Raw genomic sequence first — 18,559 nt, forward strand, 5'->3', positions numbered from 1 at the left:
GGACAGACACAAACAGAGAGAAAGACAGAGAGAGAGAGAGAGAGAGAGAGACAGTGAGAGCGAGAGATAGAGAGACAGCGAGAGAGAGAGAGACAGCGAGAGCGAGAGAGAGAGAGAGAGAGAGAGAGCGAGAGAGAGAGAGAGAGAGAAAGCTAGAGACAGACAGATAGAGAGAGAGACCGGTGAGGAGCGAGACAGGGGACACCAGGAAAGATGAGCAGAGAACAGAAGAGAGAGAGATGCTTACTTTGGAGAGGCGCTTGTGAGACTAGCATGCACCGAGGAGAAAAACAACAGAAATCAGAAAGAATGAGGGAAAGAGACAAAAACAACGAGCAGAGAGAGAGAGAGAGAGAGAGAGAGAGAGAGAGAGAGAGAGAGAGAGAGAGAGAGAGACTTCATATCAAAACAAACAGAACAAGAGTCAAACAGTAATCAGACTGAGCAGGAGTCGCCTCAACAAAATTCAACAAGTTCATTCATTCATTCTTTCATTCATCCAGTCATTCATTTGTTCATCCATCCATCTATTCATCAATTTATATTTTATTAAATTCACCCATTCATCTACATTCCAATCCATCCCTCCCTCCAAACACTCATCCATCCATCCACCCACCAACCCATCCCTCCCTCCCTCCCTCCCTCCAAACACTCATCCATCCATCCACTTATCCCTCCCTCCCTCCCTCCCTCCAAACACTCATCCACCCATCCCTCCCTCCCTCCCTCCAAACACTCATCCATCCATCCACGCATCCCTCCCTCCCTCCCTCCAAACACTCATCCATCCATCCATCCACCCATCCCTCCCTCCAAACACTCATCCACCCACCCATCCCTCCCTCCCTCCAAAAATTCATCCATCCACCCACCCATCCCTCCCTCCAAACACTCATCCATCCATCCACCCATCCCTCCCTCCCTCCAAACACTCATCCATACACCCACCCATCCCTCCCTCCCTCCAAACACTCATCCATCCACCCATCCCTCCCTCCCTCCCTCCAAACACTCATCCATACACCCATCCCTCCCTCCATCCAAACACTCATCCATCCACCCATCCCTCCCTCCCTCCCTCCAAACACTCATCCATCCACCCATCCCTCCCTCCCTCCCTCCAAACACTCATCCACCCATCCCTCCCTCCCTCCCTCCCTCCAAACACTCATCCATCCATCCACCCATCCCTCCCTCCCTCCCTCCAAACACTCATCCATCCATCCATCCACCCATCCCTCCCTCCCTCTAAACACTCATCCACCCACCCATCCCTCCCTCCCTCCAAACACTCATCCATCCACCCACCCATCCCTCCCTCCCTCCCTCCAAACACTCATCCATCCACCCATCCCTCCCTCCAAACACTCATCCATCCACCCATCCCTCCCTCCCTACCTCCAAACACTCATCCATAAACCCACCCATCCCTCCCTCCCTCCAAACACTCATCCATCCACCCATCCCTCCCTCCCTCCAAACACTCATCCATACACCCACCCATCCCTCCCTCCCTCCCTCCAAACACTCATCCATCCACCCATCCCTCCCTCCCTCCAAACACTCATCCATACACCCATCCCTCCCTCCCTCCAAACACTCATCCATACACCCATCCCTCCCTCCCTCCCTCCCTCCCTCCAAACACTCATCCATCCACCCACCCATCCCTCCCTCCCTCCAAACACTCAGCCACCCACCCATCCCTCCCTCCCTCCAAACACTCATCCACCCACCCATCCCTCCCTCCCTCCAAACACTCATCCATCCACCCACCCATCCCTCACACCAAACACTAATCCACCCACCCATCCCTCCCTCCCTCCATCCCTCCCTCCAAACACTCATCCATCCATCCACCCCTCCCTCCCTCCAAACACTCATCCATCCACCCATCCCTCCCTCCCTCCAAACACTCATCCATACACCCATCCCTCCCTCCCTCCAAACACTCATCCATCCACCCACCCATCCCTCCCTCCCTCCCTCCCTCCAAACACTCATCCATCCATCCACCCCTCCCTCCCTCCAAACACTCATCCATCCACCCATCCCTCCCTCCCTTGGATTACATTCCAAAAATTTTAAAATACGTATTATTATTATTATTATTATTATTATTATTATTATCATTAATTGTCTCTGCAGCTTAATCCATTTCATGGTTGTGGTTATTATTATTACTATTAATAACATTATTATTAGTAGTAATATTTTATTTACTGAAGCATTTGGTCTGGTTCATTCCATTTAGTTCACAAACTAAATATCACAATTATAATGTAATATACTCTCTCATAAAAAGAAGGAGAGTGATGTTGTACTTCCTGCACATTGCGCCCCTCATGAGGAAGGCATGAATATTAAAATCCAGACTAAAGGCCGTACCCCTGGAAGCTCAGGAAGGTGCCGGTGGGCTCCGGTTGATGGCGGTGATTCTGAAGGACGGAGGTCAGCGTGAAACCGGGTGAGGTTCTGTGGGCCACTTCAGAACCACTCGGCTACTCAGGGTCCACACACACAACTGACCAGTGGAAACACTCCCAGAAAGACAGGGGCTTTGTGGTTATAGACGTAATCATTTACTTACAGCGAGAATAAAAGCCTTTCCCAGGAACTGCAGTCCATTAACCAATCACAAGCCAGATAACAGATAATGGGCAGATCTAACAGACCTATCGGCAAATAGGAGAGCCATACTACTTCTACAGTTTGAAAAACAATGTGTCCAAACTTTAGACTCTTTATTTAACTATAAACTTTATTTGCTACTTCACACACGATGAAGAATCAAACTGCTCTGTCATCCCTGAGTGAACCTGACTAAGCTCCACAGAGCTGCTCGAACACCAGGGGGCGCCATGCTTATAAAACCAGTTTGGTACAGTACATCAGTGTATTTATTCAGACTTCAGTGTACTTATTCAGAAATCAAACAGGACCCAGAGGTTGACTGCTCCTTTAAAGGGACCAGTTGGAAATGGAGTAGGGGGAGTAGTCTGAGTTACAGTGTGTGGGGGATGTTTGGGGGACAGTTTGGAGGGATATTTTGGGGATGTTTGGGGAGATGTTTAGGGGAAAATTTGGAGGGATATTTGAGGAATGTTTGGGGGGATGTTTGGGGTCTCTGAAGATGGAAAATCCAGGGGGGTTGGTAACTTTGCTCACCTTGGAGTTCTTGGAGCTGCTGCGGGACGTCTGTACAGAGTAGGAGCGAGTGACCAGCTGCTCCGGAGTGGATGGAGACCTAGAGGTGTCCAACTGCTCAGAGCTCTTCTCCACCATGATTTCTCCCTCCAGACTCTGCACAGTGGGCGAGCGGCAGCGCTTCCGTAACACCGGAGAGCAAGCGGGACTGCTCCGGGTCGAGTTACTGGCGGTGCTAATGGGAGAGAGAGAGAGAGAGAGAGAGAGAGAGAGAGAAGGGAGTTAAAACAGTGAAGGATGTACACATTCCTACATTTGTAAATGATCTCTTTCTCAAAGCGAAAGGTTGTTATACTTTTGTCTTGTGACAATCCCCTCCCCTCCGTAGAAACTGGTCACACACACACACACTTCTGCACGGAGAAACTCTTGCATGGGTGTGGCTTTGTGAAAGTGAGGAAAGACAGAGTGTTTCCATAGAAACAGTAAAATTGGGTGAGAGAGAGAAAGAGAGAGAGAGAGAGAGAGAGAGAGAGAGAGAGGTGGTAGATTAGTGTGAGTGTGTGGAATGTTCTGATTGTGTCATAAAGCACCAGTTCATGTCAACTAAAATAAACAATAAACTACAGAAACTAAGAACTCCTGTTTTTACCACAGAACAAACAACAGGTGTGTGTGTGTGTGTGTGTGTGTGTGTGTGTGTGTGTGTCCGTACATGCACACACTACACACAACACCAAAACATCACTCAATACATCAGTTTCTCAACCAAAGTGATTCCCTAAGGTTCTCTAAAGGTTCATTACATTCTCTTCTCCAGAAGAAGAGGGGGATCTCTGTAATCTTTCATTATACAACTGTGGAGAAAAAAAGAACACAATAAAAGTCCTGGAGATGAAACGGGGCGAATGACATCAACACAACTTTAACATCCACAGTTAATACAGAGTACAGTTCCTAATTAAAGGTACAGTACATGTTCCTCTGAGGGCACCACCACAGAGTGAACACTCCTGACTCTCACTGTAAACAACAGTGTCCAGTCTGAACCGGCCCCTAACTGGACCCCCCCAGCGAGGGTCAGACCCTCCTCATCGTTCCCCGTTCTCTGAGGCTGGAGTTCTGGTTCTGGTCCAGACCCAGACGGTTCCGCTCCAATTCACACGGCCAACAGTTCCGGACCACTGTTTTCTTTACAGCACTGGCTGAGCATGAATAATGACCATCTGCCAGACTCTCATCACACACACACACACACACACACAAAGAGAGAGAGATTCTGGTTCTGAAGCAGTCATGCCCATCACTGGCCAGTCCTCTGTTTAAACTTGGTGTGAAGAGGCACCTGAGGCTCCTCCCCAGTCCCTGAACGTGTTGGTCACTAAACTGAAACTAAAGCTCTGGTAGGTCCTGGGTAGGGTTCTCCTCCAAGCGTGTTGAGCTCTTCAGTGGCAGTGTTAGCGTCTTCCACACAGGTCCTCTTCCAGCCTACCTCCTTTCGGCTGGGCCACATTGTGTGAGGAGGGTGGGAGCTGATGGGGCATAACAAGAAACACTCTCCCACCCCCAAAAACAATAACAATCCAGTAAACAATAGCTGTCATGAACAGTGCTCCCTGGAGGTGGACTGCAGCACACTGTCCTCTGAAGTGGGGGTGACCAGGGGAAGTGGAAGTGGGATGTGAATTTCTTTGGCAGCTGAATGGAGGGGGGTTAGTGTTTATATGTGGGGTGTTTATGAGGAGGAGCTTGTGGTATTCTTCGCTGAATAAAATGAGAATTAAATTTTTAAAATGACAGAGTTTCTATAAAAACACAAAAAAGCGGAGAATGTTTAAATTCTGTTACTAACTGTAAATAGTGTTTGAATTCTTAAACACTACACAGAGACACTTTAAACTCATTTGTTCTCTTCATAGTTACGCAATTCTGTATTCAGTTACTATCACATTTACACACACACACACACCATCCATCGCTCCATCAGCCCCTCTGTCCATCAACCTACCATCCTCACACCAGAGACCACCGACACACAGTAAACAAACACATCCTCCACTCTCAGGCTCCAGTACATGTGCCAGAGCTGCGCACGTGGGTCTGAACACACACACACACACACACACACAGACACACACACACAAAACATAACTACACTGAATTGATAGAACAGACTAGAGCCAGAGATCGATCTCTCTCTCTCTCTCTCTCCCTCCAATCGTACAGCGTCTAAAACAAACCCACCCTCACTAACCTGGCCGCCATGTATCACCACGGCGATGCTGTACTCATCCTCTCTCGGAGCGAGAGAGCAGATGATGGAGGGAAAGGAGATGAGGAAGAAGCAGAAGAAAGAGGGAGGAAGCATTCCAGATGAAAGAAAAATAAAAACGAGAAGCTCTCGGCCCTGACGCCTGTTACAGAGCCCCTCACTCTGTAAAAGCGACTGCTCTCTCGCCCGCTCTCACTCTCTCTTCAATGTCTCTGTGTCTCTCTGTGCGTGGGAGAGAGGCAGAGAAAACGGGGGAGTGAGAGAGGGAGGGAGAAAGAGAAAGAGAGAGAGAGAGAGAGAGAGAGACAGAGAGAGAGAGAGAGAGAGAGACAGAGAGAGAGACACAGAGAGAGAATGTTTGGCACACTGTGCTCGTTGGCTCGTTAATTATTTAAAGTCTTGATGAAAGGAGCTGCTCTGACATCATTCACTTTCGGTTCACTTTACAGACCACTGGCCAACACACACACACACACTCACACACACACACACACACACACACACACACACACACACACAGTCGTTCATGAAAAGCTCTGACCCACAACTAAACAGAGTGTGGTTCTTCTGCTCGGCCACTGGAGGCCACCTTCACTTATGCAGTAAATTCAAGACGCCGACCTCTGGTGGCTATTTAAATAAACTACAATTGACGGCCACTCCAGTTACTGCCTAGTGCACCTTTAACAGCTGCTCGGAGAGGAACAGAGAAAATGTAAGGGTGGATTCTGTAGAAGCCTCTGTTCAATGAAAACGTGAAATTAACACAAAGAAAAACTGCAGATTAACAGCAGCTCAGAAGCTTAACAGAGGGTGATAATCCTGGTCTAAAAATACAGCACAGAACCCAACTCCAACAGAAGGCCAATTACGGTCAATGGTGGAGGGGGTCAGGACAGGTTCAGGTCCAAAAAAGGCTCGGCTCTGGTCTGATCTGGAGACTGTGAGGGGACAATGAGGGGACAGGGAAGGGACAGTGAGGGGACAGGGAAGGGACAGTGAAGGGACAGGGTGGGGACAGGGAAGGGACAGTGAAGGGACAGAGAGGGGACAGGAAGGTAACAATGTAAATATATGATGTTGATGTATTTATTATGTAAAGGACACTATGGCCTTGTCCTCGTGGTTTACAGAGTTTCCATGGCAACCAGGCATCACATGTCAGTGCAGCACATACACAGAGCTGGAAGAGTGAAGGGTTTCCATGGCAACAATGTGCACTTTGTTTCTGAATGACAGACACACACAGAGAGACATACACACACACACACACACACACACACACACAAGATACAGAACTACATACCCCCAGGCTCCAGGATGTAAACTTGCAGTAAACATACTATTAGAGACAGAGAGAGAGACAGAGGGCATTCAGTGGTGGCACGTGAATGCTGAACCCTACAGGACAGAGCGGAGACAGCAAGACGTCCATGAAGTGTGAGACAAACGAGCTGAACCAATCAGCAACAACCTCCAAATGCACACTGACACTTTACTGAGCACTGCATCCAGCTGTGGACAAAACATCTGCCCTTTCAGTCAACATTAGGTTAGCCCTGGACTGCAAATCCATCCAATCACAGCAAATATCCTCTGCCTGTGACAAGTCTGTAACAAGTCTGCAAAAAGTCTGTGACAAGTCTGTGATCAAAAGTCTGTTAAGTTATACGTGGACCGCAAAATCAGCCAATCACAACAAATATCCTCTGCCTGTGACAAGTCTGTAAAACATCTGTAAAAAGTCTGTGACAAGTCTGTAACAATCTGTGACAAGTCTGTTACTAGTCTGTAAAAAATCTGTGACAAGTCTTTAACAATTCTGTGACATGTCTGTGACAAGTCTGTGACAAATCTGTAACAAGTCTGTAAAACATCTGTAAAAAGTCGGTAACAAGTCTGTGACGAGTCTGTAACAAGTCTGTAACAAGTCTGTGACAAATCTGTGACAAGTCTGTAAAAAATCTGTAAAATGTCTGTAACAAGCCTGTGACAAGCCTGTAACAATCTGTGACAAGTCTGTAAAATATCTGGAAAAAGTCTGTGACAAATCTGTAACAATCCTGTAACAAGTCTGTGACAAGTCTATGAAAATTCCTTAACAATTCTGTGATAAGTCTGTAACAAGTCTGTAAAAAATCAGTAAAGATCTGTGACGTCTGTAAAAAATTGAAAAAATCCATAACAAGTCTGTGACAAGTCTGTAACAAGTCTGTGACAAGTCTGTAAAAAATCTGTAACAAGTCTTTTACAAGTCTGTGACAAGTATGTGACAAGCCTGTAACAATCTGTGACAAGTCTGTAAAATATCTGGAAAAAGTCTGTGACAAATCTGTAACAATTCTGTAACAAGTCTGTAACAAGTCTGTGACAAGTCTGTGAGAAGTCTGTGAGAAGTCTATAACTGGTCTGTGACAAGTCTGTGACAAGTCTGTAAAAAATCAGTAAAAATCTGTGACAAGTCTGTGAAACAAATTGTAAAAATCCATAACAAGTCTGTGACAAGTCCGTAACAAGTCCGTAACAAGTCCGTGACAAGTCTGTAAAAAGTCTGTAACAAGTCTGTAACAAGTCTGTAAAAAGTCTGTGACAGGTCAGTGACAAGTCTGTAAAAAATCTGTGACAAGTCAGTTACAAGTCTGTAATATGTCTGTAAAAAATCAGTAAAAATCTGTGAAAAGTCTGTAAAAAAAATTGTAAAAATCCATAACAAGTCTGTGACAAGTCTGTGACAAGCCTGTGACAAGCCTGTGACAAGTCTGTAAAAAATCTGTAAAAATCTGTGACAGGTCAGTGACAAGTTTGTGACAAGTCTGTGACAAGTCTGTAAAAAATATTTGACAAGTCTTTAAAAAATTTTAAATACCCATGACAAGTCTGTGACAAGTGTGTAGCAAGTCTGTAACTAGTTTGTGACAAGTCTGTAACAAGTCTGTGACAAGTCTGTAACAAGTCTGTAACAAGTCTGTAACAAGTCTGTAACTAATCTGTGACAAGCCTGTAACAATCTGTGATAAGTCTGTAAAATATCTGTAAAAAGTCTGTGACAAATCTGTAACAAGTCTGTGACAAGTCTGTGACAAGTCTGTAACAAGTCTGTGACAAATCTGTAACAAGTCTGTGACAAGTCTGTGACAAATCTGTAACAAGTCTGTGACAGGTCTGTAACTAGTCTGTGACAAGTCTGTGACAAATCTGTAAAAAGTCTGTGACAAGTCTGTAACAAGTCTGTAACAAGTCTGTGACAAATCTGTAACAAGTCTGTGACAAATCTGTAACAAGTCTGTGACAAGTCTGTAACAAGTCTGTGACAAATCTGTAACAAGTCTGTGACAAGTCTGTGACAAATCTGTAACAAGTCTGTGACAGGTCTGTAACTAGTCTGTGACAAGTCTGTGACAAATCTGTGACAGGTCTGTAACTAGTCTGTGACAAGTCTGTGACAAATCTGTAAAAGGTCTGTGACAAGTCTGTAACAAGTCTGTAACAAGTCTGTGACAAATCTGTAACAAGTCTGTGACAAATCTGTAACAAGTCTGTGACAAATCTGTAACAAGTCTGTGACAAGTCTGTGACAGGTCTGTAACTAGTCTGTGACAAGTCTGTGACAAATCTGTAACAAGTCTGTAACAAGTCTGTAACAAGTCTGTAAAAAATCAGTAAAAATCTGTAACAAGTCTGTGACAAGTCTGTGACAAGTCTGTAACAAGTCTGTAACAAGTCTGTGACAAGTCTGTGACAAGTCTGTAAAAAATCTGTAAAAAGTCTGTGACAAATCTGTAACAAGTCTGTGACAAGTCTGTGACAAGTCTGTAACTAATCTGTGACAAGCCTGTAACAATCTGTGATAAGTCTGTAAAATATCTGTAAAAAGTCTGTGACAAATCTGTAACAAGTCTGTGACAAGTCTGTGACAAGTCTGTAACAAGTCTGTAACAAGTCTGTGACAAATCTGTAACAAGTCTGTGACAAGTCTGTGACAAATCTGTAACAAGTCTGTGACAGGTCTGTAACTAGTCTGTGACAAGTCTGTGACAAATCTGTAAAAAGTCTGTGACAAGTCTGTAACAAGTCTGTAACAAGTCTGTGACAAATCTGTAACAAGTCTGTGACAAATCTGTAACAAGTCTGTGACAAGTCTGTAACAAGTCTGTGACAAATCTGTAACAAGTCTGTGACAAGTCTGTGACAAATCTGTAACAAGTCTGTGACAGGTCTGTAACTAGTCTGTGACAAGTCTGTGACAAATCTGTGACAGGTCTGTAACTAGTCTGTGACAAGTCTGTGACAAATCTGTAAAAGGTCTGTGACAAGTCTGTAACAAGTCTGTAACAAGTCTGTGACAAATCTGTAACAAGTCTGTGACAAATCTGTAACAAGTCTGTGACAGGTCTGTAACTAGTCTGTGACAAGTCTGTGACAAATCTGTAACAAGTCTGTGACAAGTCTGTGACAGGTCTGTAACTAGTCTGTGACAAGTCTGTGACAAATCTGTAACAAGTCTGTGACAAGTCTGTGACAAATCTGTAACAAGTCTGTGACAAGTCTGTGACAAGTCTGTAACAAGCCTGTGACAAGTCTGTGACAAGTCTGTAACAAGCCTGTGACAAGTCTGTGACAAGTCTGTGACAAGTCTGTGACAAGTCTGTGACAAGTCTGTGACAAGTCTGTGACAAATCTGTAACAAATCTGTGACAAGTCTGTGACAAGTCTGTGACAAGTCTGTAACAAGCCTGTGACAAGTCTGTGACAAGTCTGTAACAAGCCTGTGACAAGTCTGTGACAAGTCTGTGACAAGTCTGTAACAAGCCTGTGACAAGTCTGTGACAAGCCTGTGACAAGTCTGTGACAAGTCTGTAACAAGTCTGTGACAAGTCTGTGACAAGTCTGTAACAAGCCTGTGACAAGTCTGTGACAAGTCTGTAACAAGCCTGTGACAAGTCTGTGACAAGTCTGTGACAAGTCTGTGACAAGTCTGTGACAAGTCTGTGACAAATCTGTAACAAATCTGTGACAAGTCTGTGACAAGTCTGTGACAAGTCTGTGACAAGTCTGTGACAAGTCTGTAACAAGCCTGTGACAAGTCTGTGACAAGTCTGTGACAAGTCTGTGACAAGTCTGTGACAAGTCTGTAACAAGCCTGTGACAAGTCTGTGACAAGCCTGTGACAAGTCTGTGACAAGTCTGTAACAAGTCTGTGACAAGTCTGTGACAAGTCTGTAACAAGCCTGTGACAAGTCTGTGACAAGTCTGTAACAAGCCTGTGACAAGTCTGTGACAAGTCTGTGACAAGTCTGTGACAAGTCTGTGACAAGTCTGTGACAAATCTGTAACAAATCTGTGACAAGTCTGTGACAAGTCTGTGACAAGTCTGTGACAAGTCTGTAACAAGCCTGTGACAAGTCTGTGACAAGTCTGTAACAAGCCTGTGACAAGTCTGTGACAAGTCTGTGACAAGTCTGTAACAAGCCTGTGACAAGTCTGTGACAAATCTGTACAAACCGGATTCCAAAGAATTTGGGACACTAAACAAATTGTGAATAAAAACTGAATGCAATGATGTGGAGATGGCAAATGTCAATATATTATTCGTAATAGAACATAGATGACAGATCAAAAGTTTAATCTGAGTAAATGTAACATTTTAAAGGAAAAATATGTTGATTCAAAATTTCACAGCGTCAACAAATCCCAAAAAAGTTGGGACAAGTAGCAATAAGTGGCTGGAAAAAGGAAATTGATCATATAACGAACAGCTGGAAGACCAATTAACACTAATTAGGTCAATTGACAACATGATTGGGTATAAAAAGAGCTTCTCAGAGTGTCAGTGTCTCTCTGAAGCCAAGATGGTAAGAGGATCACTAATTCCACCATTGTTGCGCAGAAAGATAGTGCAGCGATACCAGAATGGTGTTACCCAGCGTAAAATAGCAAAGACTTTTATTTATCATCATCAACCGTGCATAACATCATCAAAAGATTCAGAGAATCTAGAACAATTGCTGTGCGTAAGGGTCAAGGCCGTAAAACTCTACTGGATGCTTGTGATCTCCGGGCCCTTAAACGTCACTGCACCTCAAACAGGAACGCCACTGTCAAGGAAATAACAGAATGGGCTCAGGAATACTTCCAGAAAGCATTGTCAGCGAACACAATCCACCGTGCCGTCCGCCGTCGCCAGCTGAAACTCTACAGTGCAAAGAGGAAGCCATTTCTAAGCAAGCTCCACAAGCTCAAACGTTTGCACTGGACCAGGGGTCTTTAAAAATGGAGTGTGGCAAAATGGAAGACTGTTCTGTGGTCAGATGAGTCACGATTTCACGTTCTTTATTGGAACACTGGGACGCCATGTCATCCGGACCAGAGAGGACAAGGATAACCCAAGTTGTTATCATCGCTCCGTTCAGAAGCCTGCATCACTGATGGTATGGGGTTGCATGAGTGCTTGTGGCATGGGCAGCTTGCATGTCTGGAAAGGCACCATTAATGCAGAGAACTATGTTCAGGTTCTAGAACAACATATGCTCCCATCTAGACGTCATCTCAGGGAAGACCCTGCATTTTTCAACAAGATAATGCCAGACCACATTCTGCAGCAATCACAACATCATGGCTACGTAGGAGAAGGATCCGGGACTGAAATGGCAGCCTGCAGTCCAGATCTTTCACCTGTAGAGAACATTTGGCGCATCATGAAGAGAAAGGTGCGACAAAGAAGGCCCAAGACGATTGAACAGTTAGAGGCCTGTGTTAGACATGAATGGGAGAGCATTCCTATTTCTAAACTTGAGAAACTGGTCTCCTCTGTCACCAGACGTCTGTTGAGTGTTGTAAGAAGAAGGGGGGATGCCACACAGTGGTAAAAAATGGCCTTTTCCCAACTTTTTTGGGATTTGTTGACGCTTTGAAATTTTGAAACAACATATTTTCCCCTTAAAATGATCCATTCTCTCAGTTTAAACTTTTGATCTGTGGTTTGTGTTCTATTCTGAATAAAATATTAGATGTTGGCAACTCCACATCATTGCATTCAGTTTTTATTCACAATTTGTTTAGTGTCCCAACTTTTTTGGAATCCGGTTGTAAAAAATCTGTGACAAGTCTGTAACAAGTCTGTGACAAGTCTGTGACAAGTCTGTGACAAGTCTGTAACAAGTCTGTGACAAGTCTGTGACAAGTCTGTGACAAGTCTGTAACAAGTCTGTGACAAGTCTGTAAACAATCTGTAAAAAGTCTGTTGAATCATAACATAACAATGAAACTAGTGATGAAGCAGGATTGGTTCCAATGCAGTGTACGGCAGGTTAGTGCTGACCACGTGAGAAGAGGTTATTCAGCGAGGATTGATTTCTGATTACAGGACAGCAAATCAGAACTGAGTGCATTTGCATATATCTTAAAAGGCAGCTTAAGAAAACTGTTATAAACCAAGCAGCAGAAGTCTCCCATCTTTTCTCAGAATCAGGAGCAGACCTTTATTCCAGGGGCTCCAGGTGACTCCGGGGCTGGGGAAGGGGTCAGAGTTGTCTGGGGGGTGAATTGGGGGCAGTGACAGTGATTGGTGAAGGGAGGATTAGGCTACCTGCTAATGGCCTGTAGCCCGACCCACCTGTCAGCATCAATCAGCTCTCAGAGAAACAGCCAGAGGATTAAATGCTTAATGACCACAACAAAGGCCAGAGAAACTCACACTGCAGAACCAGACTGTAGGGGGGTGTGCTACTGTGGACAGTGGAGCTGAGAGAGGGGACAGTGTGGGACAGTGGAGCAGAGAGAGGGGACAGTGAGGGACAGTGGATCTGAGAGAGGGGACAGTGGGGGTACAGTGATTAGAGAAACATGCAGGTGGTTATAATGTTATGGGTGATGGGTGTATTTAGTGAGTGGTGCTGAATGGACAGCTCCCCTCAGCTCTGCTCCAGTGAGGATCAGAGTTCAGAGTGTGGAGCTGACCCTGGATCAGTGCACAGACCTTTAATGCTTAAGTTCTGACTCAACCCAGAGTCTTCACCGGCGTCAGTGTTTATACTGTGTCCCTCTGCAGTTACACCTCTACACCACACATCTGTGAAGGCACCGTTAATGCTGAAGGATCTACACAGGGTTTGGAGAAACACGCTGCCGTCCAGAGAATGTCTTTTTCAGGGAAGGCCTTGTTTACTTCAGTGATATGAGGCCAGTCCACATTCTGCATGGATTCTTAGTAAAAGAGTCCGGGTCCACACCTGTCCCTCACTGAGAACAACTGGGGCTTTAGGAAACACAAACACCGTAATGGAGCCCTGAGTCATGGAGCAGCTGAGATCCTGTAACATGCGACAATCAGAAAACAGTTCACTTTCAGAATGACAGCGACTGTTCTCCTCAGTTCCCAAACACCCACAGGGTGCTGCTACAGAGGAGCTGAGGAATACAGCGGGAAACTCCTTTTCTGAAAGAGCATATTGTTGCATTTTTGTTTGATTTTCACTTTGAACAAAGTCCTGTTTTGAAAGGGAGGTGTTTCCTGTGGTCTGAAAATCCGGAAGTGGTTCGAATGTGGTCTGAGTGGGTCCTGGGTGTTTCTACACACTCCCTATAACAGGAGATTTAATGTGGACCCACTCTGAACACATCTTTAACAGAATGCACGAAATAAATGAAACAAAATAAAGTGAAGGTAAGAGGGCTCCAGGGCTCTGTGCAGTTCCTCGGGGAGTAAGAGTAGCGTTAGTGATCATGCAGCATCAGGAGCTGACCACTGCCATCAAATCCTCACAGAAATGTTCCAGCTTCCAGACTAACAGCTTCACAGAGGAGTAGGCTTAAAAACCTTTGGATACATTGTGCACTACTACTGCAGTGTGTGTGTGTGTGTGTGTGTGCACGTGGAGGGGGCCACCTTTTTTAACACACACACACACACTGTCCCAGGAGTGGAGCTGGAGTATTTTTTAGACATATATAGGTTGATCAACATCAGCCAATCAGAAGCTGCCTTGGCTGATCAGGTGACCAGCTGATAGTCACACCAGTTCCGCACCAGAGCAGGGATAGGTCGAGGCTTCCAGAAGCTCCGCCCCATATCTATCACTCAAACACACACACTCACACACACACCTATGCATTTAACTGTGGTGGAAAATCTGAATCTGGAACTGAGGAGATCAAAACGCACACATATTACAGACACACACACACACACACACACACACACACACACACACACACACACACAGACGGACAGAGAGAGACAGAGAGAAAGTGAGAGGGGGTGATGAGAGGATGATGAAAAGAAAAATAGAGGGTGAAGAAAATATAAGAGGAAATATGAAGAAGAAAAATAAAGAAAAGTTTTAATGTGTGTATAGTGTGTAGTGTGTGCACAGTGTGTGTGTGTGTGTGTGTGTGTGTGTTCACACTCAGACAGCGGTAGCTGACTCTAAATGACAGTGATCTCAGTTAAACTTTGACTCATGAAGTCTCTGCTCTGATTGGCTGGTGAGTTGCCATGGAGACTAATACTTTTTAAAAGAGTTAAAGACAGGTTTAGAAGAGTTAAATGTACAGCTGTTACCATGACTACCGTCCTAAACCCATTCAAAAAACACATGGTCACTGGACACCTCATTCAAAACACAAACGCACACACACACCACCTACACTCTATCGGAGCCCAGATCACATCCCCCCTGTTAAAGAAATGTCTGCTTGCCAGAGAGGTGTGTCAAACTATGTACAATATATTAATCCATCCATTTATTTATTAATTCATTCATCCTCTGTAAACATGTTATAGTCAGAGCCAGAGTGGGTCCAGAGTTCACATCAATGAGCACAAGGTTGAAACACACAGTGGACAAAGCACCACACGCTCAGCCGTTCACTTACTCACACACCCTGTCACTAACTCACACACTCACAGTCACTCACACACTCACAGTCGCTCACACCCTCACCCAGTCACTCACACCCTCACCCAGTCACTCAAATGCCCACCAAACCACTCACACACTCACCCAGTCATTCACAACCTCACTCACACACTAACCCAATCGTTCACACACACACCCAATCACTCACAAATTCAGCCAGTCACTCACAAACTCACAGTCACAAATTCACTCACCAAGTCACTCACACAGTCGTGCAAATTCACCCACTCACTCACACATTCACTCACAGTCACCCACTCACTCACACTCACCCAGTCACTCACACACACACTCACTTACTCACCCAGTCACTCACATACTCACCCAATCACTCACACACTCAACCAATCAATCACACAGTCGTGCAAACTCACCAAGTCACTCACTCACACACTCACCCAGTCACTCACAGTCGTGCAAACTCACCCAGTCATTTACTCACACACTCACAGTTGCTCACACTCACCCACTCACACTCACACACTCACCCAACCACTCACACACCCATCCAGTCATTCGCAAAATCACTCACACACTCACCCAGTCATTCACAAACTCATTCACCCAGTCACTCACTCTTTTTAAAGCAGTTACACTGTTTACTCTTTTAGATTTTATACATTAGTTTTAAATACTTTTTAAAGCACTTTCATCTGCATTCATCTACAAAACAGAAAACGATTATTATAACAGCATAATAATAACAACAACAACTTGTAAATTTAGTGGAACCTATGGGTTCTGTATGGAGTACCAGGGTTCAGTTCCCAGCTCAGGCAGAAACACCATGGGCAGAGCCCCCCTCCCCCCCTAGGGACGAGCCGAAACAACAGCTCAGCTCTGCTCATGGCCCGCTGTGTCTCACCCAACAAAAGCCCAACAAACCCCGCCCCCACAGAGGCTTAACCTCGGCCCACGTGTATCGCCCCTGCCCCTCAGCTCCCCCGCTCTCCAGCCAGGCAGGACACAGTGGCCAGAGTCCACAGCATTAACCACACACACACACACACACACACACACACACACACACACACACACACACAAACAAACTAACACACCAGAGCATCTGGCAGTCATCCTCAGCCCCTAGCGAGCAGTTGGGGGTTAGGTGCCTTGCTCAAAGGTCCCTCAGCTGTGGATGTTGAGGGAGAAGACAGTGCCACCCACCACTCATCTGTTCCCCTCCTCCACCAGGTGAATCAGGTCCTGGTTCTGGAAGCGGGTTCTTGTTTAGTGGCTGTTCTCTCGTGGTTCAGAGCGAGTCGAGTAGGGACTAAACCGTGGCGTGTAAACCTTGCAGAGCGCTGATCGTCCAGAGAGAGTCGTCACTCTACGCCACGCAACGCAGACGACCAGCACCAACTCTCCATCTGTAAAATCTCCAGCTGCAGCAGAGATCACGTTTGTTTTTATCCGACTCACGACGGCAGCTCGTAAAATGACGCCGTGGTCTTTTGAAGAGGTTCAAACGCTCCTTGGATCGGTGGCCGACGAAAGAATCCAGCGAGAGCTGGACGCTGCAACAAGGAAGGAACAAACTCTACTGATCTGTCTGAACTGATGACGGAGCTGTGTTCAGTCCCAAACAACAACAACACGCCAATACACCATGAGTAAACACCGCTTAACGTTACCACCGCCATTGCAATCAGTAAGAATACAGTCTGCAGAGATCTATGTTGATCACAAGATGCAGAAAATCCAGCCAGACTGCAACAACAGACAAACACACTGACCAGTCCAGCACTGACCCCCGCTCCCCACTATAAACCACACTAGCCCCAGCTGCCCCAGGATCTGGAATGATCAGTGCTTCCAGTTGCACATCTCACCTTCACCTCGTCCCAGTTTAGTTTCCCACAGAGATCTCACGCCCGGATCAGAGCTGCCCTGCGCCAGCTCCAGGCAGGGAGCGCTGGGGTTGACCGGTTGTTTGTGCCCAGGACACTGTGGTCTAGGTTGTTGTCCAGGAACAACAATGACATTCCATGGCTTTGCAACTGTATTCAGGGATGGACTTTACAAAAGTATTGCAGGCTTTGAGATATCTCACTGCAGACAAAGCAACGGTCACATGGCAGTGTGGGGAGATACACACACACACACAACCACACACACAGTTCAGAGGCGCAGAGTGCCCGGTGTGTGTAGTCACACTTACCTGAACCTGTCCGTCTCGCTGTCAGCTCTTTTAAAAAAACACAGAGAGAGTGTATCAGCGGCCAGCAGCCATTTCAGACCAGTTGTAACTGACCACTCTCGACCCAAACGGCTATTAACCACCTGCTCAAGCAGGCCATCTGTGGTCAAGCATGACTACTGCGTCAAAACCCAACACAGGCCCGAGTTAAAATTCAACCCGACACAGTAGGGGCCTATTCCTGGACCACGTTAACGTTAATGGACCATGTTAACAGTCATTTTCCACAGATAAATCCCGCACCACCCCAGGGTAAAGACCCATCCGGACAGTGGAGAAACAGTCTGGGAAACTGCAGCCTCAAGTGGACGTCTAGTGGACACCAGCTTCAAGCCAAGCTGGGAATGTGGGGCTTAACACCAGAGGTGGGCAGTTAGTGATCTCCTCCAAGCGTGATGAGTTGAAGAGTAGTATGGGGAGGGGGGACTGTGGGGGGCGCTGTATACCCCTCTTGCCAAGGTTCAGCATTGAGCACGGTGATCCTACGCTCATGTGCAGCTGCTTCAGAGCACTTCATACATTCCTGTGGAGACTGAAATACACACACACACACACCAGTGTGTTTACCTCTCCTCGCGGATAAACGGAGTCAGGAAGCGGCAGGAGTCCTCTTCATGGCTGCTCTGTTGGCTGCTCTGTTGGCTGCTCTGTTGGCTGCTCTGTTGGCTGCTCTGCTGGCTGCTGAAAAGAGAGACAGTGACCTGTCAATCACATCACCACCATGAAAACACCTCCCACATCTGGACTCGTCATTTTGCTTCTTTAGTTCAAAACATTGACAAAAACAACATTCAGGGCAAGACCACGAGGATGTATCACACCACATCAGCCGCTAGAGGGCGCCAACGCACTCAGAACGGAGAGCTCAGCAGCTCAGGACACTGTAAAAGCTCTCCCTCTGTAAACCGAGGCTGGGGCTCAGGGGATGGGGCTGAGGGGAACACACTCAATGCCGAGGGGTGTGGCGTCACTGGCGCTGGGCTCAGTACCGCGTGTTCTCTAAAGCCCATCCAACACCAC

The 18,559-nt window shown here is 46.1% G+C and overlaps 1 protein-coding gene across 2 annotated transcripts in view; it reads right to left on the reverse strand.

The window, feature by feature from the left end:
* Nucleotides 1-18,174, reverse strand: part of gramd1bb (GRAM domain containing 1Bb) — a 34,994-nt gene extending 16,820 nt beyond the window's left edge. For both annotated transcript variants that reach the window (XM_066684969.1, XM_066684970.1), the window contains exons 1-2: nucleotides 18,107-18,174; nucleotides 3,172-3,385 (exon numbers count right to left, since the gene is read on the reverse strand). In XM_066684969.1, the coding sequence (XP_066541066.1) occupies nucleotides 3,172-3,288 (117 nt within the window). In that variant the 5' untranslated portion in view covers nucleotides 3,289-3,385; nucleotides 18,107-18,174. The remainder of the gene's footprint in view (nucleotides 1-3,171; nucleotides 3,386-18,106) is intronic.
* Nucleotides 18,175-18,559: the final 385 nt, after the last annotated feature.

Source organism: Hoplias malabaricus, chromosome 11 (genome assembly GCF_029633855.1).
Source record: "Hoplias malabaricus isolate fHopMal1 chromosome 11, fHopMal1.hap1, whole genome shotgun sequence".
Lineage (NCBI taxonomy): Eukaryota > Metazoa > Chordata > Actinopteri > Characiformes > Erythrinidae > Hoplias > Hoplias malabaricus.